Below are 27,511 nucleotides of genomic sequence, written 5' to 3' on the forward strand. Positions count from 1 at the left end.
TGTTATCTTTCATGCTTTTTGAAGGAATTATAACCCACTTTTTCGTTTGCAGTACAGAAATGAAAACATAATTAATCTCAAAACCTGTTCACGGACCCAACGATTCTAATGTATATTTCAGACACTCAATCTCCCACAATGCTTCACTCTATTATTTTTCTCGTGGTTTCACGGCCTTGTCTTTCCGCTTCCGGTCTCTTTCCACCTCGGCTGCGTGGTTTAGCGGCTTTTGCTAAACTAGCACACATCCTCGTTTTTCACTCCACCGTCATATGAGCTTGGACTAAAAAACAGCACCATGTCGTACCAAGAGGAGGAGGAAGTCAGTATAAATTGTTGTTTTAAAGATATATACATGTTATTATGATAATAACGATACGCCAAGCAGCGGTAGGCCGCTAGCTAGCTAGATAGCTAACTGCATAGCTAGCTTACCACCACCGGCATAACAGTAACGTTAGCTTTCGATGAGCCAGCATGATATTATTGATTGTTGTAGCCTAGTTTCTGAAAAGAATACAACCATACCATCACTTATGTAACGTTGTGTTGTTTTTGGGGTAAAGCGAAGCGTTTTAGGTTAGTTTCCCAATGATTATAATGACTGCCTCATTGACAGATGTTAACTGAGCATCTGTAACATTATGTTTTAGACCCCTGTTGCTGCTGGACCGTATGATCCGTACGCGTTCTCAAACGACCCCGACCTGCACACCGGTTAGTATACCCTCAAGTGTTTATCTAAATGTATTAGATCATCTCTCTGTGTTGGTGTCTCTTGCTCATTCTCCCATCTCCCCGCAGGTGACCCCAAAGCTGACCTGGCCTATGAGAGGCAGTATGAGCAGCAGACATACAGTGTCATCCCAGAGGTGATCAAGAACTTTCTGCAGTACTTCCACAAAACCACCTCTGACTTAATCGACCAGAAGGTTTATGAGCTGCAGTCCAACCGTGTGTCAAGCGAGAGCATCGAGCAGAAGATCTATGAGATCCAGGACGTCTACGAGAACAGGTAAACTCAACTCTCCCTGTGGTGGTTATGCTGCTGCATCCTTTAAGAGACGTTAACACTGTGTGTGTGATGAGCATCTCATCCTTGTCTTTTTGATCCTGTGCAGCTGGAACAAGTTGACTGACCGTTTCTTCAAGAACACTCCCTGGCCAGAGGCTGAGGCCATCGCAGCACTGGTTGGCAATGGTGAGTTTGTCATAGTTCACCTATATTGGTTTTGCCTTTGCATGGACATCACATTTCTTATTGTAACATTTATTTTATCATTCTTAAATTGTTTTTAAAAAGTGAGAAATGTACTGAAGTTAAATCTGATATTTTCATGAAGTTTGGCCCACCTTCTCCAACTCGTAACCTTTATTCATCGGCCATTATTCTAGCTGAGGAAATAAGACAAATGATGTTGGCTGTGAATACATTTTAAAAAATAATTTCTTTAAGCATATCTAGACAGTTCCATGTGCTGGATATTGCCCACTGTATGTGAATTTTGATTTTTTTAATCTTAAATGTGTTTTACAACTAAAGTGCTACGGTGAGAATGTTGAATGTCATTGACCGCCTGTTGCCTCCTACAGATGCTGTGTTCCTCATCCTCTATAAGGAGCTGTACTACAGACACGTTTATGCTAAAGTCAGCGTGAGTAACCGCTCAATACAAACACTAATACAAATCTCCATCTAGATTAATGAGCCTTCCAAATGTTAGAAAACATCTTCAGTATTTTGTTCTAAGCATTATTTCTTTCATCATCAGGGTGGACCAACTTTGGACCAGCGTTTTGAGTCTTACTACAACTACTGCAACCTCTTCAATTACATTCTCAGTAAGTAACCAGAACAGCCTCTTTCTTCCCTCTCCCCTGTGGTTATCAGTGTAAAATAACGCCCAATGAATGACAAGTCAAATGAGAATGTGCATGACTTTAACAGATGCTGAGGGCCCCGCCCCCCTGGAGCTGCCTAACCAATGGCTGTGGGACATAATCGATGAGTTCATCTACCAGGTACACTGCAATTTAAAATGTTTTAATGTTACCTCAGTTCAGAACACATACGTGCACAAGTAAGAATCGCAAGAATAAAAACCAGACCGAATAGTAGTTGCCAGTCATTTCCAGGATTTGTACTAGATGTGCGGTATTTCAAACCGACTTCATCATACTTCTCTCATGGTTCCTTTTGTATGCTTATTGATATGGTCAATATTACAAAGAAAGCAGGTTTATATTCTATTCAACAACAATATGAATGACACTCTTTCCCCTATAGTTCCAGTCCTTCAGTCAGTACCGCTGCAAGACGGCCAAAAAGTCAGAGGAGGAGATCGAGTTCCTGAGAAACAACCCAAAGATCTGGAACGTCCACAGCGTCCTCAATGTTCTCCACTCTCTCGTGGACAAGAGCAACATTAACCGCCAGCTGGAGATCTACACCAGCGGAGGTAAAGAGGATGTTCTGTAGACATTTGTAGATGGCAATATATGGTGAAGCTCAGATACTGAATTATTTAAATGTGCAGTCTTACGATGCAGTTAAAGTTCCCTATATATTTTTTCCTGCTTCCTCTGAGAAAATGACCTCAACATGGGAACATCAGTGTTCTCTAGGGGTGTAACGGTTCACAAACATTTCGGTTCGGTACGTACCTCGGTTTTTAGGTCTCGGTTCGGTACTTTCTCGGTACAGCAGAAAAAAATTATCATAAAACATTTTATTTTATTTTATTATTATTATTAAACTGTGAATAATGTATTCACTCAAATAAATACAAAATATATTAAAATAAACATTAAGGTGCAGCATTTCGATGAACTGAAATAATCTGTATTTGAACTTTACTGTACTCGTACCTAAGCAGCTTGTCATTGTAATTTTAATGTTTTTTTTAAGAGAAATTAACTTGTCCACATTGCTTGCCAAAAGGGTAGATCTGCTTGCACTAACAATGTCTCCTGCTGTGGAGAACACCCTCTCGCTAGTGACAGAGGTAGCAGATATAGCCAGGTAGCGCTTTGCTAACATGGCAACATAAGGATATTTGGCGTTTGTAATAGCTTTGGCTCGGCCTGAACTTTTTTTAGCGAGTGGTGGAGGCTTAAAGAGCCTGTGACACGAGTTTCCCCCATCATCCAAACCCATCAATTTGAGTAAATATTGTCCCCTTGAAAACCGTTACTGAACTGATTTTGGATATTTGTACTTTGATAACCATTAATCTGCCCTTCAATGTTGACCATATTCTGGATCTTCTCGGGGATTCTTCAAGTTCCGCCAAATTATGTGTGACGTCATTGCGGGCACAACGCTCCAGTTGCACCATTCAGGATCCCAGCATCTGCATGTAAACGCACGATGGCACACACAGCAGACAGCGATGACAGTTTAATTGTGAACGTGTCTGAGAGCTCATATGAGGCTGAAGGATCGGTTTATGTTGTAACTGTTAGAAGTTTAGGAATTAGGTGCGTCAATATGGGCGATAATACGGTCATGTAGCCAGTGGTGGACTGGGACTAAAAATCATCCCGGGACTCTCGACCGGCCCACTTCGGTACCGCCAGTAAGTTGTCAACAGGGGGAGTGGGGGATGTGCGAGTGACTTATCCGACCGGCCCACTTAGGTACCGGCCCATCCGGATTCATCCCGATGGCCAGTCCGCCACTGAACCCAGCCCAGCCCACGATTTTTAAATCATCATCATCATCCTCACGATCATTTAATGTATCATATGTTCGCCTGAAATGTTGACATGAAAGCACTAATAAATGTAGTTTCATCCACTTGAGTTTACAACGACAAAAATAATCGATTTGTTTTTATATCACATCCGACGGGAGGATATTCAGCAGCTCTCACTACCGATTTGTAATCCTAATTTAATCATCATCTTCACAACGATCGTTTATGTTCGCCGAATTGACATGACAGCACTGACAAATATGAATATACTGTAGTCAACTTCATTGAAACGTTATTAACGTGCCTAAACTCAGTAATTCACAATTTCTACGCATGACAACACACTTTGTCCGTGTTTTGCTCTCTCGTTGCACAATGAAGCATTCCCGCATTGACGTCACTTACGGCTTCCCCCAAAACTTCAAAATGAGTCGAAGGAATTTCCCCGCGATGTTCGAAATTATTTTCGGAAAAGGTATTGCACCTTCTTTTTTAAACTGACTGTTCGAGATGACTAGTAGCCCAATATTTCATTGCACAACAGTTGTTGGGAGGCTGTCACAGGCTCTTTAAATGCTAGTGGGAGTTGGGTTTGCACTTCAGTCTTTTTTCTTTTGGTACCGGTGATATTCACGTTCGGGTGATGCCTTTTCAAATCTGTGCAAGTTTGATGTATTGCCAGCCGCTTAACCAATTTTAGTTGAACAATGCCGAAAAAACAGCTTTGGTTCGGTCCACCTGTCTTTGTCCGTCATCCTTGTACGTAACTGCGAAACCAAAATGTTCCCAAACCGGAGACTTCAATGATGCTGGAGGATTTTCGAGCTCAACTTTATCTGCGTTCGCCATTTCGCCAGTTCCTCAAATTACTGACTAAATTTGAACGCATCCCTGTGACCAGCTCTCATAGTATGCCTCTCGTCCAATTAAATGACTTGGTCGCTCTGACGCGTTAAACCCAATGTGAGCAAATTACTTTGAATGCTGCGACGCAGCACCTGAGATTACTTCCAAAGTTTTTCACGTTCTGAATTTTTTACGTTTAACGTTATATTCGTTCGGTACACTTCGGTACACACGTGTACCGAACAGAAGGGTATTCGGTACGGGTACGTGTACCGTTACAACCCTAGTGTTCTCAGTGTGTGTGTAATACCAGGCAGCTAACATGTTTTTTATGTGTGTCGCAGGAGACCCAGAGAGTGTGGCCGGAGAGTACGGGCGTCACTCCCTGTACAAAATGTTGGGATACTTCAGCTTGGTGGGGCTGCTGAGACTTCACTCTCTGCTCGGGGATTATTACCAGGCCATCAAAGTCCTGGAGAACATCGAGCTCAACAAGAAGGTAAGGCGCTGAAAGTAGAGACTGACACGCTGGAGCATTACTAATAATACGCTCATACGCTGAGCCATCTGTATTGTTATAGATCTTTTTTCAGTATTCTTTGACCTATGATCTCTTGGTTTAGAGTACATCCCTTCATATATTTTGTTTCCTGTCTTTCAGAGTATGTACTCCCGTGTGCCTGAGTGCCAGATCACCACTTATTACTATGTGGGTTTTGCCTACCTGATGATGAGGCGTTACCAGGATGCCATTCGAGTATTTGCCAACATACTGCTCTACATCCAGAGGACGAGAAACATGTTCCAGAGGTCCACGTATAAATATGAGATGGTCAGTCACAGCTGTGCTTCTTAGAACTCTTTTTTATTTGTATTTAGCTTTAGCTGTGGAATCTCCTGTATAGAACATGTTCATAAAAGTACTCATTGTTGTTAAGTTTGGACTAAAACTGAAATGTAGTCGTCGATTTCCTCCAACATTCTGTGATGCATAAACATTAATTCTCTGAAGTCTTTAAACCCCCCCCTAAGGAAAAAAGTATTTGAGTTGAAACAGGTGTCATAATACTTGTATGATATGTTTTTTAGGTTAACAAACAAAACGAGCAGATGCATGGTCTTCTGGCCATCGCTCTCACCATGTACCCGATGCGTATCGATGAGAGCATCCACACCCAGCTGAGGGAGAAGTACGGAGACAAGATGCTGAGGATGCAGAAAGGGTGAGGGGGCGACTCATGGCACTGTGATGGAGCAACTTGTCTCAATGTTTATTGCCTTCATTTAATTTGTGTGTATATTTGATTTGTTATATTGGTCACAAAGCCTGATAATGAACTGTAATGTTATGACACTGTACAATGAAAAACATGTATCTCTGTGTTTGTGGGTCTAAACGTATAGCTCCAATAAGTTATTTTAAATGTAGTGTTGGTATTTACTGTGGCATCCTTAGGCTGCAACCTGACCGACATGTTCTATTTTTTGTTATCTCAGAGACCTGCAGGTGTTTGAGGAGCAGTTCAGCTTCGCCTGTCCGAAGTTCCTGTCCCCTGTGGTGCCAAACTATGACAACGTGCACCCCAACTACCACAAAGAGCCCTTCCAGCAGCAGCTGAAGGTGTTCGCTGAGGAGGTGCAGCAGCAGGCCCAGCTCTCCACCATCCGCAGGTACAGCATACCATCATTAATAACATCTTCCCCTGGCACACTGCGACTTATTGTGCACCTCTTTAGACTCCACAGGGAACCTATGATGTAATGCATAGAGGACCCAGGCAAAAACATTTTGGATGCAGTTTATTTCTCCTCCAGACTCCGCCCCATCAATCCTTTCCCTTTATACTGTCTCTGTAGACCTGTTTACTCATCTAAGTCCCAATGTGTCCTTCAGCTTCCTGAAGCTCTACACCACGATGCCGGTCTCCAAGCTGGCAGGATTCCTGGACATGACGGAGCAGGAGTTCCGCATTCAGCTGCTCGTCTTCAAACACAAGATGAAGAACCTGGTGTGGACCAGCGGCGTCTCGGCTCTGGACGGAGAGTTCCAGTCTGCCTCTGAGGTCGACTTCTACATTGACAAGGTGTGTAATCTTCTGTAATGACTTTTCTACTTACAGTGAAAATTGATTGTAAGACACGTGCTGTATAAAAGTGATGTTGATCACTGTTATGTTGGTTCAAGTAGTAGTGGTAGTACTGTATTTTTTTATATTTTCTTCTGCATCCATTACACAGGACATGATCCACATCGCCGACACCAAAGTTGCTCGTCGGTACGGAGACTTTTTCATCAGACAGATCCACAAGTTTGAAGAGGTGAGTAGTGATCTAACATGCCCCAGGCAAGCAATGTTAAAGTGCAGACTTATCGCTAAATGTTTGATGTTGGAACCTTAAAGCAATGTCAGCAATATAAAAAAGTCCCCCCAAAACACTCTTCCAGTAACCTAACGCACACACAGCCTTTTCCTGAACAGACTGTATCAAACAAGAGTTTCATATATACAGGACTGTCTCAGAAAATTAGAATATTGTGATAAAGTTCTTTATTTTCTGTAATGCAATTTAAAAAAACAAATGTCATACATTCTGGATTCATTACAAATCAACTGAAATATTGCAAGCCTTTTATTATTTTAATATTGCTGATTATGGCATACAGCTTAAGAAAACTCAAAAATCCTATCTCAAAAAATTAGAATAGTTCCTCAGACCAAGTAAAAAAAAAAGATTTATAACAGCAAAACACAATCAAACATTTGAAAATATCCATTAATGCACTCAGTACTTGGTTGGGAATCCTTTTGCACGGATTACTGCATCAATGCGGCGTGGCATGGAGGCAATCAGCCTGTGGCATTGCTGAGGTGTTATGGATGCCCAGGATGCTTCAATAGCGGCCTTTAGCTCATTAGCATTGTTGGGTCTGGTGTCTTTCAGCTTCTTCTTCACAATACCCCACATATTCTCTATGGGGTTCAGGTCAGGGGAATTTGCAGGCCAATCGAGGACAGTAATGCCATGGTCAGTACACCAGTTACTGGTGGTTTTGGCACTGTGGGCAGGTGCCAGATCATGCTGGAAAATGAATTCCTCATCTCCATAGAGCTTTTCAGCAGACGGAAGCATGTAGTGCTCTAAAATCTCTTGGTACACAGCTGCATTTACTCTGGGCTTGATGAAACACAGTGGACCAACACCAGCAGCTGACATGGCTCCCCAAACCATCGCTGACTGTGGGAACTTCACACTGGATTTCAAGCAACTTGGATTTTGCTCCTCTCCAGCCTTTCTCCAGACTCTGGCGCCTTGACTTCCAAATGAAATACAAAACTTGCTTTCGTCTGAAAAGAGGACTTTGGACCACTGTGCAACTGTCCAGTGCTTCTTTTCCTTAGCCCAAGTCAGACGCCTCTTCCGTTGTCTTGAGTTCAGAAGTGGCTTGACCATGGGAATACGGCTATTGTAGCCCATTTCCCGGACACGTCTGTGAACAGTGACTTTTGATACCTGGACTCCAGCTTCAGTCCACTGTCTTTGAAGCTCCCCCAAATTCTGGAAGCGACTCTTCTTCACAATGCTGTTAAGGCTGCGGTCATCTCTCTTGGTTGTGCAGCGTTTCCTGCCACATTTCCCCCTTCCAACAGACTTTTTGTGGATGTGCTTTGAAACTGCACTCTGTGAACAGCTTGCTCTTTGAGAAATTTCTTTTTGTGTCTTACCCTCCTGATGGAGGGTGTCAATGACGGTCCTCTGGACAGCAGTCAGATCAGCAGTCTTCCCCATACTTGTGATTTAGTTTACTGAACCAAGCTGAGTGTTTTTCAAGGCTCAGGAAACCCTTGCAGGTGTTTCGAGTTAATTAGACGATTCAAGTGATTCGTTGAACACCCTACTAGTATACTTTTTCATGATATTCTAATATTTAGAGATAGGATATTTGAGTTTTCTTAAGCTGTATGCCATAATCAGCAATATTAAAATAATAAAAGGCTTGCAATATTTCAGTTGATTTGTAATGAATCCAGAATGTATGACATTTTTGTTTTTTTAATTGCATTACAGAAAATAAAGAACTTTATCACAATATTCTAATTTTCTGAGACAGTCCTGTATTTGAACCGTGTATAAAAAGTGCTTCTGTCTCCTTCCAGCTGAATAAGACCCTGAAGAAGCCACCAACCACCGCTACCGCTGCCGCTGTGACGCCAGCAGTAGCCCGGGCCGTCTGACCAACAGCAGTGAAGACAGCTATTATTAATGAAAACTTTTGTATGTAACCTGGCAACAATAAAGCGATGGAGTGGTGTGTTACAAATATAGTTTTTTTTTCTTACTTATCAAGTGTTGACCCGTAACAACCACTAGAGGGCAGTATTTACCAATCTGTAACATTGGGTCAAGACAGCCTCAGTCAGGCGCTGAATTGAGGGTGCATTCACCTAATAGTCCGCTTCTCTGGTGCGCACCAGACCCCAGTTTGTTACATTGTTTCATTTTTCAGAAGGTTCGGTTTGCGTTCACACCTTTATATATACAGTCTATGGTTCACACGGGCAAAACTCAAACGGACTATACACTTTAAACAAGTCATGTGGACGGAAAGGCTGTTCAGACATTAAGGGGGTAAAAAAACATATCCCGGCCATTTCTACCGGAGCCTCCGCCATGGAGCATCGACACTTTCGGCAGGTTATTCTCATGCTGCTGTTAATCTGGAGATCAACAGACACTAGCGGCCCGCGCATATGATTATATAGTCCTACAACGTCCGTTAAATACATTATAACACATATAATGAGAGACGTTCTGCAGTAAGGAGGGGCGTTTCACCGACGACAGGTGTTCTTAATTGTATGTCGTTGACGGAGCATTTTTACTTTACACGCAGTGGCGACTGGTCATTAGGGGCAGGTGGGGCACAACCTGTCTACAGTGTGTGCCTATTGAGCTGTTTAGAGCCATGTGGGACAAAACCCGATCATGCCCTCCCTCTCACTGTCTAAGTCAGGGGTCGACAACCCGCGGCCCTTTAAGCTCTCTGCTCTGGCTCCCTTGAGTTTAGACAAAAATAAGAAGGAAATAAAATAAAAGTATTTGTAGGACTATTTATATTTTGTTGCATGGTTGAAAATGTTTCGTATCTTGTATTTTGAGGTGATACTGTGACACATAAATAAAAAACAAAACGGTTTTAATTAGGTCAACTAAAATATGCGTCACATCCTGCTACGGTCCCGCGCGAGCGCCTTTTCTTGGAGGCAGGGGACCCCCGGCTCGATGAGCGAACTATGGATAGATCAAAGAAAAGTACCGGAGGAACACAGGATTTAATTCTGTGCGGACAGAGTTATATGCTTTCACAGCAAACGATGCTGGTTTACCGGTATGTTTGATATGTGGAGAGAAGTTGTCAAAGGTGCTGCAGCCTTTACGTGTCGAGGAACAACACGGGAGAGGAAGACAGCTGACGATCTTCAGTCATAATTCAATGGGGTATGTCATTTATTTCTGAAAACAGTTTTTGTTATATTCCATGGAATGCTCTTAACGTCCCGATAGCAATGAATATATTAAATGCTTTGAAAATAAATACATAAACAAATTAATCTGTGGAAGCCGTAGCGCTGTAAAAAGCACGACCAATCATTTTAGCCGGCCGGGCTAAAATGATTGGATGGCCTACCTGCCTGTCAGCCTTCATCTGTGCACAAACTTATCTCGTGCCCTCATTGGTCATGTGTGCGTTCGTGTGTGTTGGAGGAGGGACTCTGTGAGAAAGTCTGAAGGAAGAGGCATATTTGTTCCGGTTGTGTATTTTCAAATTCTAGCGCACTCGAGCTGGTTGCTCCATTCTTACCTACCTTTAACTCTTTCTGGGTGCAGCTATATGTTTTATTTATTTCAAAGTGGGCCCATTTTAATATTTGTTTTTCCTTCAAATGTGCAGATGACTCCTCAAGTGCTGTGTTTAATTTATTTTAAAGTAGGCCTGTGTATTATTTCTAATTCTCCTTATAGGAGTTCTTTGTTTCTTATTAGAGGTTAACTAATGTAATAAATAGCCTAATAAATGCAAAAAAAAAATAGTTTTTGTCTGATATAAAAATAAATACAACTTTATTAGCTATCAAGCTATGAAATATGTTTTGCGGCTCTAGACAAAAAAATGTTTTGCAAAAAGGAGCAAAATGGCTCTTTTGGTCAAAAAGGTTGCAGACCCCTGGTCTAAGTGAACGGTGACTGTAAAAACTACTCTGCGCATGCTCAGAGTATTATCCTATTTAATGTGTGTGGCAAAAAAATAATGACCATTGGGCAGAGTCCTGCACGGGTCTGATTTTCAAGACCCGCTCCCGCCCCGCACCCGCGACGTGCAATACCGAACCCGCCCCGCTACCCGCATATATTACCAATTAGTTCCGCAACTTACCCGACCCGTCGGCACAGGATCTGCAACCCGACCCGAACCCGCATATATATATGAGCAGTGAAAACGTGCAATTATTAACACACGCAGTTGCATATTTGTCTCAAAAAGCGTGGGATGTTGGTTATTTTCTCCATCTAGGAGGACACCAAAAGCCTCCCAGACGTTGGATTTCGCTCTTGAAGAAGTGTTGGAAAATGCTGTATTCTCCGCTGGAGAGCTTCACCTCAGCCATTCAGAATGTACAGCGCTCAGAAGCAGATTGATGCGCTGCAGAGGTTATGATTATGCATATAATCTTAATGCACACACATGTTCAGTGCTTTCCAATAGTTTAAAAATAGTTGTATTCCACTGTTAAATAACCTGTTCAATACAAACATGCCACTTGTGAAAATTAAATAAAAATTGTGTGAACTGATATTTGTTCAGTGAGCTTATTAGAGGATGTTCCCTGAAAGATTGTAAAATGTCAATGAAGATGTCAGAATTAATTTGTTAATAATTACATACAATACATTTGTGTGTGTTTCAAGTCAATCTGCGGCCCTCTGGTGGCCAGTACATACATTATGTGGCCCCCACCACCATCCAAGTTGCCCATCCCTGACTTAAGAGGTCTCGGACTGTGTTCACACTGACCCAAATGAACCGCACTAAACGGCTAAACGCACCAGGGTTCGATTAAACCGGACTATATAAAGGCTGGTGTGAATGCACCCTAAGGAACAAGAATATTTCCTTATTATATGAGGTCTGTTCATTTCATAAAAGAGGACACATTTGTGATGGGTAATTACAGTTTCTTATTTTCCCAGACTTCCTGTCTGGATCTTTTCATTTCCTGCGGCACCAGTTTCCATGTTCTTTGCCACTCTCCCATCATCCCACTGACTTGGGGTCAAAGGCCGTTGCATATTTCTTCTTTATTATCACAGATCATCCAACATTTCCCAACACAGATCTCAGGACAATGACAAACAAATAAAAACTTACAAATGGGAATATAAAAAAATAATCTTAAAAATCACACCACTCATCAGAAACAACATGTCACCATAGCACGATATACACATACTCCAAACATCCAAAAGCATTCCCTACCTATTTTGGTAAGCCAGCATTTTTCTTCAAAAATATTTTTTATTCCACCACATTTTCTAGAAAATAAAAAAATAAAGCAAACATTGCTCATTTTGAGCATGACTCTTTTAGTCCTTCAGGTGGCAGTGTAAAGTCTCTGTGGGCACAATGCCATCTTCATGTCTATAAAAATTGTATAATTCATACTTTTTTAAATTCCATCTACGATTCCTTACCAAGGCTTTCTTTAACGGCCTTTGATATCAAATGTATCCCAAAACATTCAAAGTTTTGTATTTTTTTTTAAATTAATGTAGCTCCAGTCTTGGACATTGTTTGATTCTTCTTGCACCATCCTCCGATTGTCCTGGAGTGTTTCCTCTTTTTGCCATTCATCCATAAAATCTAACTACTTCAGTACTTAAACAATTGCACACAGGCCTCTCTTGATCGTGGTGGAGCGTCTCTGGGGACAATACTCGAAGTGCTCTGTCTGCATTAAATATCCATCTATAATTTCCCAACAACAAAATGAACCTAATATCCCAAAGAGAAAAGTCCCATTATCAATCCTTCAACGCTGATTGCGTCGTCTTGCAAAAAGAAAGAATATCAGAGCGTGATAACAAGATTTGCAACATTTTCTCCCATTGATGGCCATCCGCTGGTCTGAGTTTGTGTAGCTTTTTTTTTGAGTGTGTGTATTTGTGCTTGTGTATGCAGTCCAGGTATGACATCAAAAGGATTAGTGAGAGTGAGGCACCTTTAGATGATTATAAGGTCCCGGTTCAACAAGCTGCTCCCACAGGGAGATTCAGGCTCAGCTCTTTGGATGTAAGCCAATGACCCCATTTGTTTTTGTCTTGCTGAAGAAAAAGTGCCCTGCTTATGATTTTAAATGTCCTTACGGTCTTTTTTTATTCTCTTGAAGCACCTAACGTGGGACCACCTAACATAAGACCCGCACAATCCAACCCAATGGTGAGTGGGTCTTCCTGCAGGTTGTCTCCCTGATGCCCTGAGGTTGGCTGATGAGGTTTCCTAAACTACACACACTCCTCCCCCAGTCCTCCCAGTCCACGTCAGAGTGGCGGTGTGGAGGCACAAGGACACACACGAGTCATGCTTGAGCTCAGACCAGCGAGGCCTCGGCTAGTCATAACTCTGTGATCTCCAGGGGGCTCTGGGACAGGGTGTCCCCGTCCTTGTGGCGGTGCATGGGGGTGGACTTGGCTGACTCTGTGCGGGCGTTGCGCTCCGAGTAGAGCCCCCCGTCAGCGTTAAGGGCCTCCAGAGAGCGCGCCAGGGCCCGCTGGTCGTCCTCTGGCAGGCTGCTGAGGTCAGAGGTCAGGAGGGTGCCTGTGCTGCCGTGGACCACGTGCACTCCTTCTGGACCCTTCAGCTCCACTGGGAGCTTGTGCTTGAAGCGCAGTGTGCCGCGGCCCCCCCCCATGCCCAGACGCTCGTCCTCATCGTCGTCCAGGTCGCTCTGGATCAGCTGTGGAGGGAGGAGAGGGAGAATAAACTCACGCACTGAAAGTAAATACCCGGGGTTTTGAATGCTGAGATTTTGGGCCTTGGCTAATTCAGTTATTTGATCCCTTGGACACTCAACTATTGAGCCAAGATATCCTGATATTGCTGTTGAACATGACTTCAGACAACAATAAACACATTAAAAAAGTCTGTCCTTCAACCAAATCAAATACATTTAGACAATTCTATGTTTTATATTTTGATAATTAATATGTGTAATGTCCAACTTAAACAGTTTGCACCCCCTTGGAAGGCCCACTTCCCACTTTGAAAACCTCTGGTTTGATTGACAACATGGTAGCTTGTAAGAGAGAACTCTTAGGAAGAGCTGGACAAAGTAGAGAGAAATCAGATCACTTGGAGTAACAACTTGGAAATGTAGAGAAACAATAGAGCAACAGAGAAGAACACTGCATGCCAGACATGGGTTCAATTACTGCACACCATTCTTAGTTTGACATGTTTAAATAAGAGCAGAAACGAGATGTCTTGAGGGAGCAGAGATAGCAGCAGTATTGAGAAGTCACATCAGCGAGTGTCAGAGTGAGAAATGGAAAGTGTGATCAGGGACGATCACTCTCCGCAGGTGTCAGACAGGAAGCACACAGGAAGCACACAGCAGCAGGTGTAGAGACACCACCAGGTTCCCCTCGCCCACCTCAGTGACGGATGACTGATCACCCTGGCTGGTGGACACTGTGACCAGTCGGGCTGCAAAGAGCTTTTTCAGCCTCATGTAGTCGTCCAGCACCACATTGAGCAGGGAACCCTGACAGGACGGTAGTTAGGATCAAACAGAGGCTACACACACCCTCACTGATACACACATCATGAATGAGAATCCACTGCAGGAGGGTCTTCCTGTCTTCTGTCCTTGGAGTCTCTCTGTATACTTCTTAGGACACACTGAAGGAGGCATTTCCTCTGATGATGTCCTCAAAGCGTTTTGTGAGGCTTCTGGATTTGGAAGTCTTGATGGGTGTCTTGGATATTATGACATACAAGTATCTTACCTTGATGGGCCCCTCCCTCATGATCTGGCCCAGTTTAGCGATGTTGTCGTACTCCTGGATGGCTGCCCTCAAGTAACGATCATCTTCAGGCTTCGCTTGAGGCTCTCGACCAAATGTGCCCTGTGGAAAAGACATGCTTTCGTCAGCTTTATATGGTGTTACATCCGTTTCTCAGGGTATTGTTTTATTGTATAAACGACCTCAGATTAACGTTGGTACTGACATGCGTGCGTGCCGGGCTGTTCCACAGGTCCGTGATCTCGTTCAGGTTCTCCGGCAGGTCGTCCTCGTGGTCCGCCTGAGCAGCCAGCTCCAGGTTGCGGCAGAACGGATCCAGCCACACAGGATTAGCCCTGCAAAATGCAGGTGCAGTATGACAAGCTAGTTTTTAGCTGTTGTATAAGACTTATATTATGGGACTTAATGAGAAGTTAGATACCCCTTTCCTTTTGTGTGTATGCTACATGTAGAGCTAGGAGAGGCTTTACTTGTCTTCCCACTGTAACAATGCAAACCAGCTTCTTTAAAGCTCACTAATTAACACATTGTTAAAACAATACATGGTTTTAAGGGGGGTTGGTAATATTTCATGCTTGAGTGCAGTGACTTTTTGGAGTCTACGCTTGTTGCCTGGCTACAGAACATCAAACTTCTTAAAGTAAAAAAAAAAACTTTTCATTGATATTCAGAGCTAATAAATCAAAGGTGCTGAAAAAATGACAGCACCATTTTCCAGTTTGATATGATTTGTTATTGTACATCAGGGCTATTCAATTAGTTTGGAATGGGGGCCGGTTGATGAAAATGATCCAAAGCAAGGGGCCGGGAAAAAAATGGCTTGAAATATGAGCAATCATATTAAGAGCTTTAGATACAGTAAATACTACAGCAGGTCACCCTTGAAAAAGAGATCAATGATCTCAATGGGATTCACCTGCATAAATAAAGGTTTGAAATGAAATGACTACAACAGCATAGTGGAGTGCATATATTTTTGTTTAATTAAATCAAATATAGCCCCAAGGCCTTTATAAATGGCAAGTTCAGAACTCAGTACATGTGAAGCTAATATAACCATCAACATCATTAGATTTAGATTAAATGATCTAATAATTCACACAAAATAGCAATTTAGGGCCAAACACAAACAACAGTGCATATTATGGTATAATAACAATAAAGACAAGTGAGCCATACCACATCAATTGCTTAATTAAAAGCAAAAACAATTATCAAAAGACTTGTATTAATTACCAAACCACAACACACAGCCTTTTAAAACTCAAACCTTTTTTGATTAACATAGTGATAACTGACATACAGCATGCAACCAACTTGGCAGATATGTGCCATCTAATGAGAGAAATGGCATTTTTTCGATTTAGCAAGAGCAGGGAAGTCTGGAGTATACGTTGTCATGGCAATACGCATACAGTGATGGTGATACTGGTCAGTGAGGGATGCTCGATTATTAGTTTGTATGGCATTCATGTGTGAGAATGCCTATTTGCACGTGTAAGTCGAGCCAAACATTGTGAGGACAAAAATTGCAAGACCCCTTGAATGAGGGAATTTCTCGTAGCTGACTTCATGAGTCCAGAACTTTTCAGAACCTGCCAGCTGAAATGACCGTCGCAGGTCATCTGATGAATGAATGTCAATGAGTTCGAGTTATAAAGACGCCTCATTTAATGTCACGATCAGCTCCTTTGCTTTCAGTGCAAACTCCCCCTCTACATTCACAGAGAAAGGGTCCTTCACAAATCTCATCACTTCAGTCGGGAGACTGAAATGATCAAACCTCGCGGCAAAGTTGGTTTTCAATGCGTCCATAAATCCAGTCATCACCGCTGTGATTTGTAAACCTGCAGTGCGCAGTGTTGGAAAATGGAGCATTTTGCCTGGACATAAATCCGCAAAAAAAGTGTGAGCTTTTTTTGAAACGCATGGAGTTTCTCCACAAGCTGTGTAACCATTTTATCTGCCCTGCAGCTCCAAATTGAGTTGATTCAGATGTTGGAAAATGTCGCTCAAAAAGCAAACAGCAGCGTACAACTCATCATTCTCTATCAGACACAGAAAGGCGTTGGCTTTTTTATGTTTTGAATTGCGGAGAAACGCCATGATCTCCTCCTTAAGTTCACAAAATCGTTTCAAGACGTTTCCTTTGCTTAGCCATCTAATGTCACTGTGCATGAGCAAATCATTATATTGAGCTGACATGTCTGACAACATCTGGCGGAAAAGGCGGTGCTGTAAACTGGAGTTACAACGAATAAAGTTAATAATCGCCATGACAGAGTCCATTGTGTTTTTTAACTCACCACTTAGTTTTGCGCACAGGAGGCTTTGGTGGATGAGGCAATGAAGCGATCTCAGCTGTGGAGCCACATCTGCCAGCCTAGCGGACAGTCCCTGTGTTCGGCCCGACATCGCAGGGGCCCCATCCGTTACAAGCATGTTAATACGATCCAATCCCAACTTGTGCTCCTTGAAAAACGAAACCACTTTGTGGAACATCACCTCACCGGTCGTGTGTCCGTCCAAAGGAATTAATCCAAGTAGATCCTCCCGAAAGCACTCACCATCAAAAAATATAACATAGAGGCACAGCTGTGCAACATCGCTGCTGTCAGTGGATTCATCAATAGCTAGCGACATAACCTCCGCCTTTCTCAATTTGTCCAAGAGAATCTCAAAAACGTCCGATGCAAGGGTCTCCACTCTCCTTGATGTTGACGTGTCAGAAATCGGAATGTTCTTAATTGAGTCAATAACGCTTTTTCTGATTTTCTCATCTGCAACCACTTCCTCAATTGATGCAAGCATACACTCTTTGACTGTCTCTGCGTCCGTAAAAGGCCTTTTCTTTTTACCTAATATCCAGGCCACTCGTAGGGACGCTGCGGTAGCTCTCTCTTGGTCAGTGCAAGCCCGAAACAGGGAGCTACGTCTTTGGTCATAGCACGAAGTTAGCCCCAAAATCTTCTTGGGGCAAGCATCAGAGCCCGCTGTAAAAGTGGCGTCAAAGTTGGCGTGAGCTGTCTTAAAATGCCTTCTCAAGTTGTACTCTTTACACACCGATAAACACTCATTGCAGATTAAACACACGGGCCTCCCACTGACATCTACACACAAGTACTTCTCTTTCCACTCGCTGTTGAATTGCCGGTTTTCGGTGTCAACCTTTCATTTTTTTAACGTAGAAAGAGACATTTTGATATCCAACTATGCTGACCACGTTTGATTAATTGTACCATTGGCGCAAAACAGTTGAAGGTGCGCGAGCTTGTAGTGAAGGGCAGCGCGAGCCGAGAGGACGAGCGCAGAGACGCAATAAATGACAGGAGTTGCTAGTAGGTGGGTTCGAAACCCGAGCCCGCCAAAGTTTTCAGGCAATGTCTTCCCCTCTATCTTTCAATGTAACACCCTCTCAGGAATAAAGGCACTCTGGCCCAAAAAAAAAAAAATGTTAAATGAATTTTTTTTTAATTAAACTTTAATTTTTTTTTAATTACTTTTTAACATTATACTCAAAGGGCCAGTAAATATCACCCGGGGGGCCGGATTTGGCCCGCGGGCCGCCAATTGAATAGCCCTGTTGTACATTGTTATTTATGTCATAAACACAGCGGAGAGAACGGTTTGGATCAGAGTTGGACCATCAGTTTATTTTCTTACAAAGGGTTTTCTTGTTGAATTTGCTGAAGAAATAGTTAACTTGTATAACCTATATACTTGTATAACACTTCGTTGTATTTGGTGGGAATTCATTTTAGGCAATATGTCTGTCTCAAACAAGTGTGAGAATGCAGCTATTATCTCACCCCTCAAAAGAGTACTTGTTAGTGTTGGGCATGTCCAGGATATCCATCAGACCTTGGTTCCCTGGATAGTAGAGGACAGATACGTTTAAGAAAAAAAGTCTGAGCAGTAAACTGACATGTTGAACTGTACATTAACATCTGCTGAGAGCTGTTAAAGCCACATCCTGAAGCTAACAGCTGCTGCTGCTGCTGCTTCTGCTGCTGCTGCTGCTGCTGCTGGGACCCCCCCCCCCCCCCCAGCAGAGCGGCCTCTCACCTGTTGATCCTGCGACTATGGCTTTCAGCTTCCTCTGGTGTCTGCAACACAGCGTCAGACACGAGAAGGTAAACATGTTGATCAGATTCACAGCATAAACACATTTACCATGACTGAGCATATTTCAAATGACTCAAAATAAATCTACGTCAATGCAGGATTGCCTAAGGGTTCTTACACTCTGCGGTAGTGCCAGTTCATTGTGACAAACAGAATTCCTGCCAAGCACAGCAGAACAGCCAGGATGATGATGACCAGCTGTGAAAAGGAGAAGAAGTTTTAAAAACACACAACATCGTCAGCAGCCTGTGGGTTTGCGGGGGTCCGGGCCTCGCAGACCTGTAGTGTGGTGATGTCGTCGGGCAGCTTGTCACTGATGGCAGGCTGAACGTCCACCACTGTGTGTTTCCTGAACAGGTTTCTGAGCTGCTCCTTGTTCTCATCTATCATCTGGATCACCCTGTGAAACATGGAGCACCAGGACACATTTAAACTCAGGCCACAACACAATCTATTTCAGTGAATAACAATATTTTCATCAGGAGGGTTTACCTTTCAACATCTAGAATGGTGTTGGTCTGATTGTTGACAACGTGGATGAGCATGTCTGTCTGAGCATAACTGACCCTGCCCTTCTTGTCCACATGGAACTGCATAAAGTAGATTGAGACAAAGATTGAGATAAACAAAAACTGAAGGAATACAAATGCTTTATATAGCATATGTCTTTACCTGTATGTCATCTAAGTTGACAATGGCTCCGGTAATGTTGGACAGCAGGTTGATGAAATCTTCCTGGTTTTCCCGCACCACATCAGGGATCTCATTGAAGACTATCTTAACCCTCTGGTCATCTCGGAGAATATAGATGTTCACGTTGGTGGTTGTGCTGTGTCCGGCGTAATCACACGCCAAAATCTCCAGCTGGAAGTAGCCGGGGTTGTAGGCGGTGAAAAGGTCGTATGTTCGGATGATACCATCTGTCAAACCTGTGGGAAATCATGGGGTAGTATGTGGTTCCTGATAATAAATCTATTGGATTCAATGGCAAACATGCCCTTCAAATGTAAAAAGACTATTACAATGTGGGACTGCATTCTATGTTATGTATTATTTCTGTAAAATCAGGCAAAAAGGGTCTAAGTGTGAGACTCAATTCATGTTGACTAGTGTAAGTCTTTATAGCTATATTTTGTAGTCTTTGTTAAGCCAATTATGCATTTGAAAATATTTATTTAATTCTAATTCAAAATAAATTAATATATGTGATGATGAAATAGCATAAGTGTGGTGATTTTCCGTAGTTTCCCTAAAAACAATATATAATATAAAACAATCACTTTATCCTAATAACAAGTATTTTCTGTGTATCCAAAGCCTAATACTGCTTGTGTGCTCCATTTTTGTTAAAAATCAAGTCAGAAAGCATTGAAAGCAAGTGTTGTTGGTTTTGCCTAAACTTAATATTGCCCTGTTTATTTGTCATGCTTCCAATACTACCTGTCCGAGATTATTTTCAGGCCATGTAGTAAGAGGTAAAAATGTATTTAATATCAAAGTTAAACTCACCGATGGTGAAGATGCTGCCGACGTCCTCGCTGCCATTGCTCTGTGACTGGAAGTAGCGGATGGTAACGATGTGGTACTGAACCAAGCTGTTGTTACCAATGTCATTATCTAAAGCCACCACCTTGATCAGGTCTGAGCCCACTTTGGCATTCGCTGCAACTCCTGAAAGCAAAGTTATGTTGGTTAACTAGCCCCCACGTGTACACACGCACACACACACACACACACACACACACACACACACACACACACACACACACACACACACACACACACACACACACACACACACACACACACACACACACACACACACACACACACACACACACACACACACACACACACACACACACACACACACACACACACACACACACACACACACACACACACACACACACAGACTACCTGCAGTGTACTCGGCCTTAGTGAAGCGTGGTTTCTGGTCATTGATGTCTTCCAGTTCGATGCGGACCTCCAGCAGGCTGGGGTCCCGGGCGGGGTCCAGGGCTCTGGTCCTCGCTGCCCTCTGGCCCCGGGGAGGGGTCCAGCTCCTGTTGCTGGAAGCCTTGATGATGATGGAGTAGACCGGGACCTCCTCTCGATCCAGATCCTTGTGCACCTTCAGCTCTCCATCCAGACGCAAGCCAAAGTTTCCATCACTGTTCCCCCCTGGAGAAAGACATGGAGAGAATGTGTGTTGAGTCATCTAAAAACACTGAAGGAAACAGCTTGAAATAGAAAAGAAAGACAGATGGATATATTATTATTAATATTCCTGGGTTTTTAAAGTAAGAGGACACACAAGAAAATCGTGTTATTCTCTACGCCTGGGGCCGTATTCACAAAGGATCTTAGGGTTAAAAGTAGCTCCTAACTGGCGAATTTAGGAGAAACTCCTAAACATAATGGGCGTGTCAGTCTTAAATTTAGGACTCCTAATTTTATTCACTAAGAGCAATTCACAAAGTATTTTAGGCCTAAAAGTAGCACCTAAGTTTAGGAGAGCTTAAAAGTCCTCAAGAGGACTCCTAACTCAATAAGACCTATTCACAAAGAATCTGAAAATGGCTGCGAGACGAAATGTTTTGGAGACAATGGAAGACTGTGATTTGATCAAGAGATATAGGCTAAATCGTGAGGGTATCAAACTTGTTGTGGAATTAGTGCGGGATGCAATAACATCCCCGACTAACAGGAATAACCCGATTAGTCCGGAAATAAAATGTTTGGCAACACTACGATATTTAGCAACAGGGAAAATGCAACTTTGCAATGCCGACGATTTAGGAATATCGCAACCATCAGTCAGCCGTGCCATAAACCAAACCATCAACGCGCTCTCTAGACCACATATCATCCAACAGTTTATCCGGTTTCCTTTGGACAATCAACAACTACACAGGATCAAAGCCAACTTCATGGCAATTGCAGGTATGCCCGGTGCGGTCGGTGCTATTGAAGGGACGCACATAAAAATAATTGCGCCATCAAAAGATGAGGACGTGTTCGTCAATAGAAAGAAAGTAAATTCCATCAACACGCAGATTGTTTTCATTCATCATGATTTAACGGCGGTATGGGCTGTTATTGAAAGTGTTTAAGTGCTGGAAATATGCTCATTGGATAATAGTTTGCGGGGTGCTTTTAATTGCCTCCTTGATTTAATGCAATTTACGTATTTTTATTGTTTGCTCTCTCTCTTTAACGTGCATATATCTCACCGAGACCGCCCGCTCTGAACAACCAATCACCGTACTGACCGCTTCTAAACTCATGCACGAGAATCGACGTAATCCATAGCAACGGCGCGTCACTCTTAGTTCACTCTTAGTTCACTCTTAGTTCACTCTTAGTGATTTATCCTTAGTATGAGTAGGTCTCAGCGGCTTTGTGAATAACTTTTAAGAAAAAACTCCTACGTAAAATGTTTTAGCGCGAGTTAGGAGCACTCCTAGCGGTAAGATAAAATGCTTTGTGAATACGGCCCCTGATCTCCAGGATTTTACTTTAGATTGTGGAACGTAAATACTTAAACTGATTGGGAAAAGCTTTGCATAATATCTTTAACATGAACAAGAAAATCAAACATGTTCCTGCCTCTGTAGGGCTCTTTTTCACCTGCAATAAAGTAGTAGACGATGGCGTTGGTGCCCTCATCTGCGTCCACAGCTCTGGTGATGTTCCCCACCACAGTTCCTGGGCGGGAATGCTCCAGCACGGTCAGCTTCTGGTAAGGCAAGCTGCCACGCTGCAGTGCATACACACACAGAGTGAAAATAAAACGTCACAAACAGCAGCTGTTTATAAATTAGAATGCATTCTGGGAGCTTCCTTCTCACCGGCGGTTTAAGGAAGACGGGCTCATTGTCATCGACGTCCAACAGCGCCACCTGCAGAGGCTGAGTGGTCTCGTAAGGCACAGGCTGGCCCATGTCCCGGGCCACAATGATAAACTGAGAGAGGCGTTTTTACTTAGTTAGAGCCATATAAAACTAAGCACTTAATTACATCAACTGCACACACTTTACACACAAACTCACGCTGTGGAGGGCCTGTTTCTCTCGGTCCAGTTTCACAGTAGTGGTGATGACTCCAGACGTGGCATCGATGTGGAAGTTCTCCCAGTCTCTGTTCCCGGCTCCAGTCTGCAGGAAGCCGTAGCGGACCTCTCCGTTGAGACCCTCGTCAGAGTCGGTTGCGTGCACCTCGTACACCGGCAGGCCTGGGGGCTGCTCCTACATGGAGGAGAAAAGACAGTCAGTGTGAACTTGACATCTTTGATCTTAGAGGTCAACTTTTACAGAAAGGTTTACAGGTTTTACAGATGGTGTTTCAAATGTCAGTCTAATCTGAACTCTTTGCCCCACAGATATTTGTACATGTCATTGCAGAAAGTGTAGGAGTAGAAACAAATGTCATTAAGTTTATATGGAGAACTTAGCAAACAGCTGCGGTTTATATCCAGTGGACATGCAGGCCCATTATCATCCCATTGTATATTTCTATATCATGTTTGTGTCCTGATGAAGGTCAGTTTAACATTTACTCTTCTTTTGGCTCTGCTTTGCTTCAAATAGATCTCTCTTCAACAGCTGAATGCTACACTATGTTGACCAGCTAATGAATAACTTCATCTGCCATGCAGGACTAAAAAGTCAAACTCAAACACTAGGCCTTGAGTCATCATCATTGACTTTTATCAGGTCAAAGTTATATTTGATTAATCCCAACTGACTTATTTTCTAAGCACCAAAGCATTACTTGGTGTTCAATTTGTTGCAATGAGACCCACTAAGCAAAGCAGATAACAAAAACATACGATTGGTTAATTTTAGTTACAGGGAGAAAGGTTTTCGACTACAATTTGAAAATGATGTTTTAAAAAAAGGAAGGAAGAATGCTTACGACACACAAAAAAGAAGACAATGAAAAGGATTACATGAATGCATATACCTCCGAGATATGAATGATGGTTCCGTTGGCGGGCCGGACAAACACTGGCCTGTTGTCGTTGACATCTATGACCACAATGAACAGGTCTGCAGTGCCCCACAGGGGGGGGCGCCCCTGATCTGTAGCCACCACCGTCAGGTTGAAACGCTCAGAAGACTGGAGCAGGCGGCGAGAGCGGATCAGCCCCGCGTTTGGATCCAGGGAGAACGCGTCTACAGAGAAGGATCACGAATGAACCATCATTTCAAAGTGAGAGCAACAATTCCTCCAGTAGCAAAATACTTCATAAAAAACATGAATGGATGTTTGCATTCTAATAAAGTGGATAAGTATACATTCAAAGATCAGTTCACTGAGAATATTCTGTTCATTTATGTTTATAGTAATGTATTCAGACCTGAGTGGGCGCCCAGCAGGCTGTAGAGCACCGCTCCATTCTCTCCCTCATCCAGGTCCGTCGCCCTGACTGTGATCACAGACGTTCCACTGGGCTCGTTCTCAAACACGCTGGTGTTGTACATTCGCTCCGAAAAGCGTGGACGATAATCGTTGATATCCACAACTGTCACCAGGACCTGAGAGGCAAGGACAGAGTTCAAGTTTAAAATACGAAATAATCCTACCATGAGGTTATAATGTAGGAAAAGCCTTTTTAAAGCTTATCACTATTAAACAGTTTGATATAGAAGCTGGTATACTTTTTAAACTTGTAAGTATTTTCCTCAAAAATACAGTATTGTTGGGCCTAAATATATTTTAATTGTAATGTTAACATCCTTTAATTATCAGCCACAAATGCAGGTTTCTACTTTAGCAACATCCTTTACAGATGACAAAAATGTAATCAAAGTAGAACACGTTTTTTATGGACCTTAAGACCCATTGTCAACAGGTCATATTGAGGCCTCTCCTTTACTCATTGTTTCACTGTAGATGGTATTAAGTGCTAACTCAAAAAAGGTAGATCATTATATTATATATTCTTGTGTCAGTATTCTTGTGTCTTGTGTCTCTGATCTCTACCTGGACAGAGTTCTCTCGTCTGTTGTTGGAGGTGCCGCCGGGGTTGTCACGGGCAACAGCGGTTAAAGTGTAATGATCCTTTGTCTCTCTGTCCAGAGGGGAAAGGATGTAGATCTCTCCCTGACACAGAGGAGAGGGGAACATTAGGAAGGAAGTACAGGCTGATGGGAGTGGTGTTTGCATCAAGACATTTATTTGAGAGTGTGACAGAAATGGAGCATGGAGTTAATGGAGTCTTTATCTGTAGCATGCTTTGTGTAAACTTTCATATCCCGGCAGGATGATGTTCAATGTTGATGCCCAGCTCTGATCGGGAGTAGGGTGTAGTTGTGATGGCTGATGTGTTGTGTTTAGGTTAACTTACAGTTAATGATTTGATGGCAAACTTGCCTTCCCCGTCTACCAGGCTGTACTCAATGACGGCAAAGAGGCCCGAGTCAGCGTCTGTAGCACTCACACGCACTATGGTGGTGCCCAGGTTGACGTTCTCAAACACGGGCTCCTACAAACACAGATGCAGAAACATATGACTTGTGATGATCTTGTGTTGAGTTATGTTGTTTAATAGCCAATCTTTTACATGAAAAAAATATTTCAGACAGAATACTTGGCTAAAAATGACCTTGCAACAATGAAACAACAAACAATGTTCTCTGTTAACTCAGGTTCTAGCAAAGGTACATATAGAGTACAACCAGTTTTGGTTTGTCTTGTCTCAAGTTAACTACTGGTAGTTATTTTCATTTCACTTTTACACAGGTCCAATCCCACGACAGGCCAAAATGTAAACTGTGATTGAAGTCCTGAGGATCCTTTTTTAATGTAAAAAATCTCAAGTTACACTATCTTTGATTGTGCTTTGGTGTGTAAAATGTAATTATCATTATGTGGAGTACCTGGTAAGATGGTTGTAGGAAGACGGGGTTGTTGTCATTCACATCCACTATGCGCAGATAAACTGGCAGCTCAGCGATTCTCGGAGGAGTGCCGTGGTCTCGGGCCCGAATCGTGAAATTCAGCCACTGAATCTGCTCAAAATCCACCGTCTGGTTTGCTACAATCTTACCTAAGACATTTGTGACAGTGATGGTTACAGTTAGGGTTCATGTGACTTATAGAAATATTCAAAATTATTATTCCACGAACGAGACAAACGCTCGAAAAAAAAGAGATGACTTATGCCAGATTGATCCATATGCTATTTATCAACTGCAGTCCCTGAGCAGCTACACTAAAAACAATCACACTAAAAACATTGAATTACGTGCAACACAATGTTTCTCTATTAAACAAAAAAATATACAGACACATTCATGACATAACAGTCAGTATTTTATCATTTTCTGCTGTTTAAGTTTTTAGCCTGTGCTGTGTCATACCAGTAGAGGGGTCCTCCAGTCTGACGTACCCCCCCCGGGGCAGGTGGAGCAGCTGGTAGATGACCTGGCCGTTGGGACCTTTATCGGGGTCTACAGCTGACACTGAGAGCAGTGTAGTACCTGGCTGAGCTCCTTCCAAAATCTGCTCTGTGAAGTTGGTCACTCCGAAGGGCCGGAAACGAGGGGCGTTGTCATTTACATCCAACACATTGATGGTGAGTCTCGCTGAAGAGAAAAAGGATTGTAGATTGGAGCGATGCAAAGTGAAAAAAACGAATGAAACGCAAGATAAGCTTCATGTTAGAAAATAGACTTACCATTAGGAACACTTCCTGATTTGTCAATAACCTCGCTGGCATTGTCGTGGACCGACACAATGATCTCGAACGTCGCTACCAGCTCTCTGTTGATTGGGTTGCGTACGAACACTGCACCTGAAAATAAACAAAACAAATTTCATTTATTTATTCAGTATGTCTAACAATATCGATAACATTTAAACAAGATAAATCTGGCTGAGGTCTCTCACCAGTGTGTAAATCAATGCCGAAGGACTCCTGCAGGCCATCCACTGCATTGTTCCCATCATCCTTTGCCTCCACTGAGATGATGTAATACTCCAGTCGGGGGTGCAGATCAGGGTCTTCAGCGGTCAGCGTGGCCACCACCACGCCTGGCGGTGTGGACTCGTTGACGTTTATCATGGTGATGGGCTCTATGAAACGGGGCCGGGAGTCGTTCACATCGTCCAGGATGACCGTCAGCGTGGCTGTGCCGGACATTGAGGGAGTGCCTCGATCGGTTGCCATGACAACCAGGCGGTAGGACCCGCGTTCTTCTCTATCGAGGGTGGTGTTGCCGACCAGGACGGTGCCAGAGAGCGAATCGACCATGAAGCGGTCCTGAGCACCGCTCTCCAGACGATACGTCAGCCAGCCATTGGAGCCCGAGTCAGCATCAGTGGCAGACAGCTGAGTCACCACCACACCTGAGAGACAAGGGACACATATTTGCATTTTTATGACCATTTATAAAAAACAATTTAAATGTAAACCTTTAACCTTCACAGAGAGAAATGTATGTTAGACTGTTAGAGTATATAATCATAGTTAATCACTTTAAATTGGTAACCTAAAAAAGTGTCTTTGGTGTTCAAAAATAGCAAAAAGCTAAATATTTATTTATGTTCAGAACCCTTAAATTGAAGAAGATCGAAGATTCAACTTATTGTCATTACGTAGTACAGGTACTATGTAATGAAATGGTTTCTCTGCATTTGACCCATCCTAGTGTTAGGAGCAGTGGGCTGCCATTATGTACGGCGCCCGGGAGCAGCGTAACATAATGCCAAACATGAAAAAAAGGCCCAATCTAGTCCAACACTTTGGA

The 27,511-nt window shown here is 42.9% G+C and overlaps 2 protein-coding genes across 2 annotated transcripts in view; one reads left to right on the forward strand and one right to left on the reverse strand.

The window, feature by feature from the left end:
* Positions 1-163: 163 nt before the first annotated feature.
* Positions 164-8,865, forward strand: eif3s6ip (eukaryotic translation initiation factor 3, subunit 6 interacting protein). The gene is made up of 15 exons (XM_079687917.1): positions 164-322; positions 654-717; positions 805-1,015; positions 1,122-1,201; positions 1,594-1,655; positions 1,773-1,842; positions 1,949-2,022; positions 2,288-2,459; positions 4,889-5,043; positions 5,206-5,376; positions 5,634-5,767; positions 6,042-6,215; positions 6,439-6,628; positions 6,783-6,863; positions 8,702-8,865. The coding sequence occupies exons 1-15, from the start codon at positions 299-301 to the stop codon at positions 8,777-8,779; spliced, it is 1,740 nt and encodes a 579-aa protein (XP_079544043.1). The 5' UTR covers positions 164-298; the 3' UTR covers positions 8,780-8,865.
* Positions 8,866-11,884: 3,019 nt separating this feature from the next.
* Positions 11,885-27,511, reverse strand: part of cdh23 (cadherin-related 23) — a 225,637-nt gene continuing 210,010 nt past the window's right edge. Inside the window, exons 46-68 of the mRNA XM_079686560.1 lie at positions 26,652-27,110; positions 26,440-26,556; positions 26,123-26,347; positions 25,640-25,809; positions 25,108-25,245; positions 24,744-24,863; positions 24,118-24,295; positions 23,721-23,932; positions 22,808-23,002; positions 22,607-22,720; positions 22,386-22,515; positions 20,673-20,936; positions 20,262-20,423; positions 19,425-19,681; positions 19,245-19,342; positions 19,032-19,152; positions 18,871-18,950; positions 18,693-18,733; positions 18,437-18,497; positions 14,833-14,962; positions 14,610-14,729; positions 14,255-14,365; positions 11,885-13,558 (exon numbers count right to left, since the gene is read on the reverse strand). Of these exons, the coding sequence (XP_079542686.1) occupies positions 13,217-13,558; positions 14,255-14,365; positions 14,610-14,729; positions 14,833-14,962; positions 18,437-18,497; positions 18,693-18,733; positions 18,871-18,950; positions 19,032-19,152; positions 19,245-19,342; positions 19,425-19,681; positions 20,262-20,423; positions 20,673-20,936; positions 22,386-22,515; positions 22,607-22,720; positions 22,808-23,002; positions 23,721-23,932; positions 24,118-24,295; positions 24,744-24,863; positions 25,108-25,245; positions 25,640-25,809; positions 26,123-26,347; positions 26,440-26,556; positions 26,652-27,110 (3,845 nt within the window). The 3' untranslated portion in view covers positions 11,885-13,216. The remainder of the gene's footprint in view (positions 13,559-14,254; positions 14,366-14,609; positions 14,730-14,832; positions 14,963-18,436; positions 18,498-18,692; positions 18,734-18,870; positions 18,951-19,031; positions 19,153-19,244; positions 19,343-19,424; positions 19,682-20,261; positions 20,424-20,672; positions 20,937-22,385; positions 22,516-22,606; positions 22,721-22,807; positions 23,003-23,720; positions 23,933-24,117; positions 24,296-24,743; positions 24,864-25,107; positions 25,246-25,639; positions 25,810-26,122; positions 26,348-26,439; positions 26,557-26,651; positions 27,111-27,511) is intronic.

Source organism: Notothenia rossii, assembly GCF_949606895.1.
Source record: "Notothenia rossii genome assembly, chromosome: 6".
Lineage (NCBI taxonomy): Eukaryota > Metazoa > Chordata > Actinopteri > Perciformes > Nototheniidae > Notothenia > Notothenia rossii.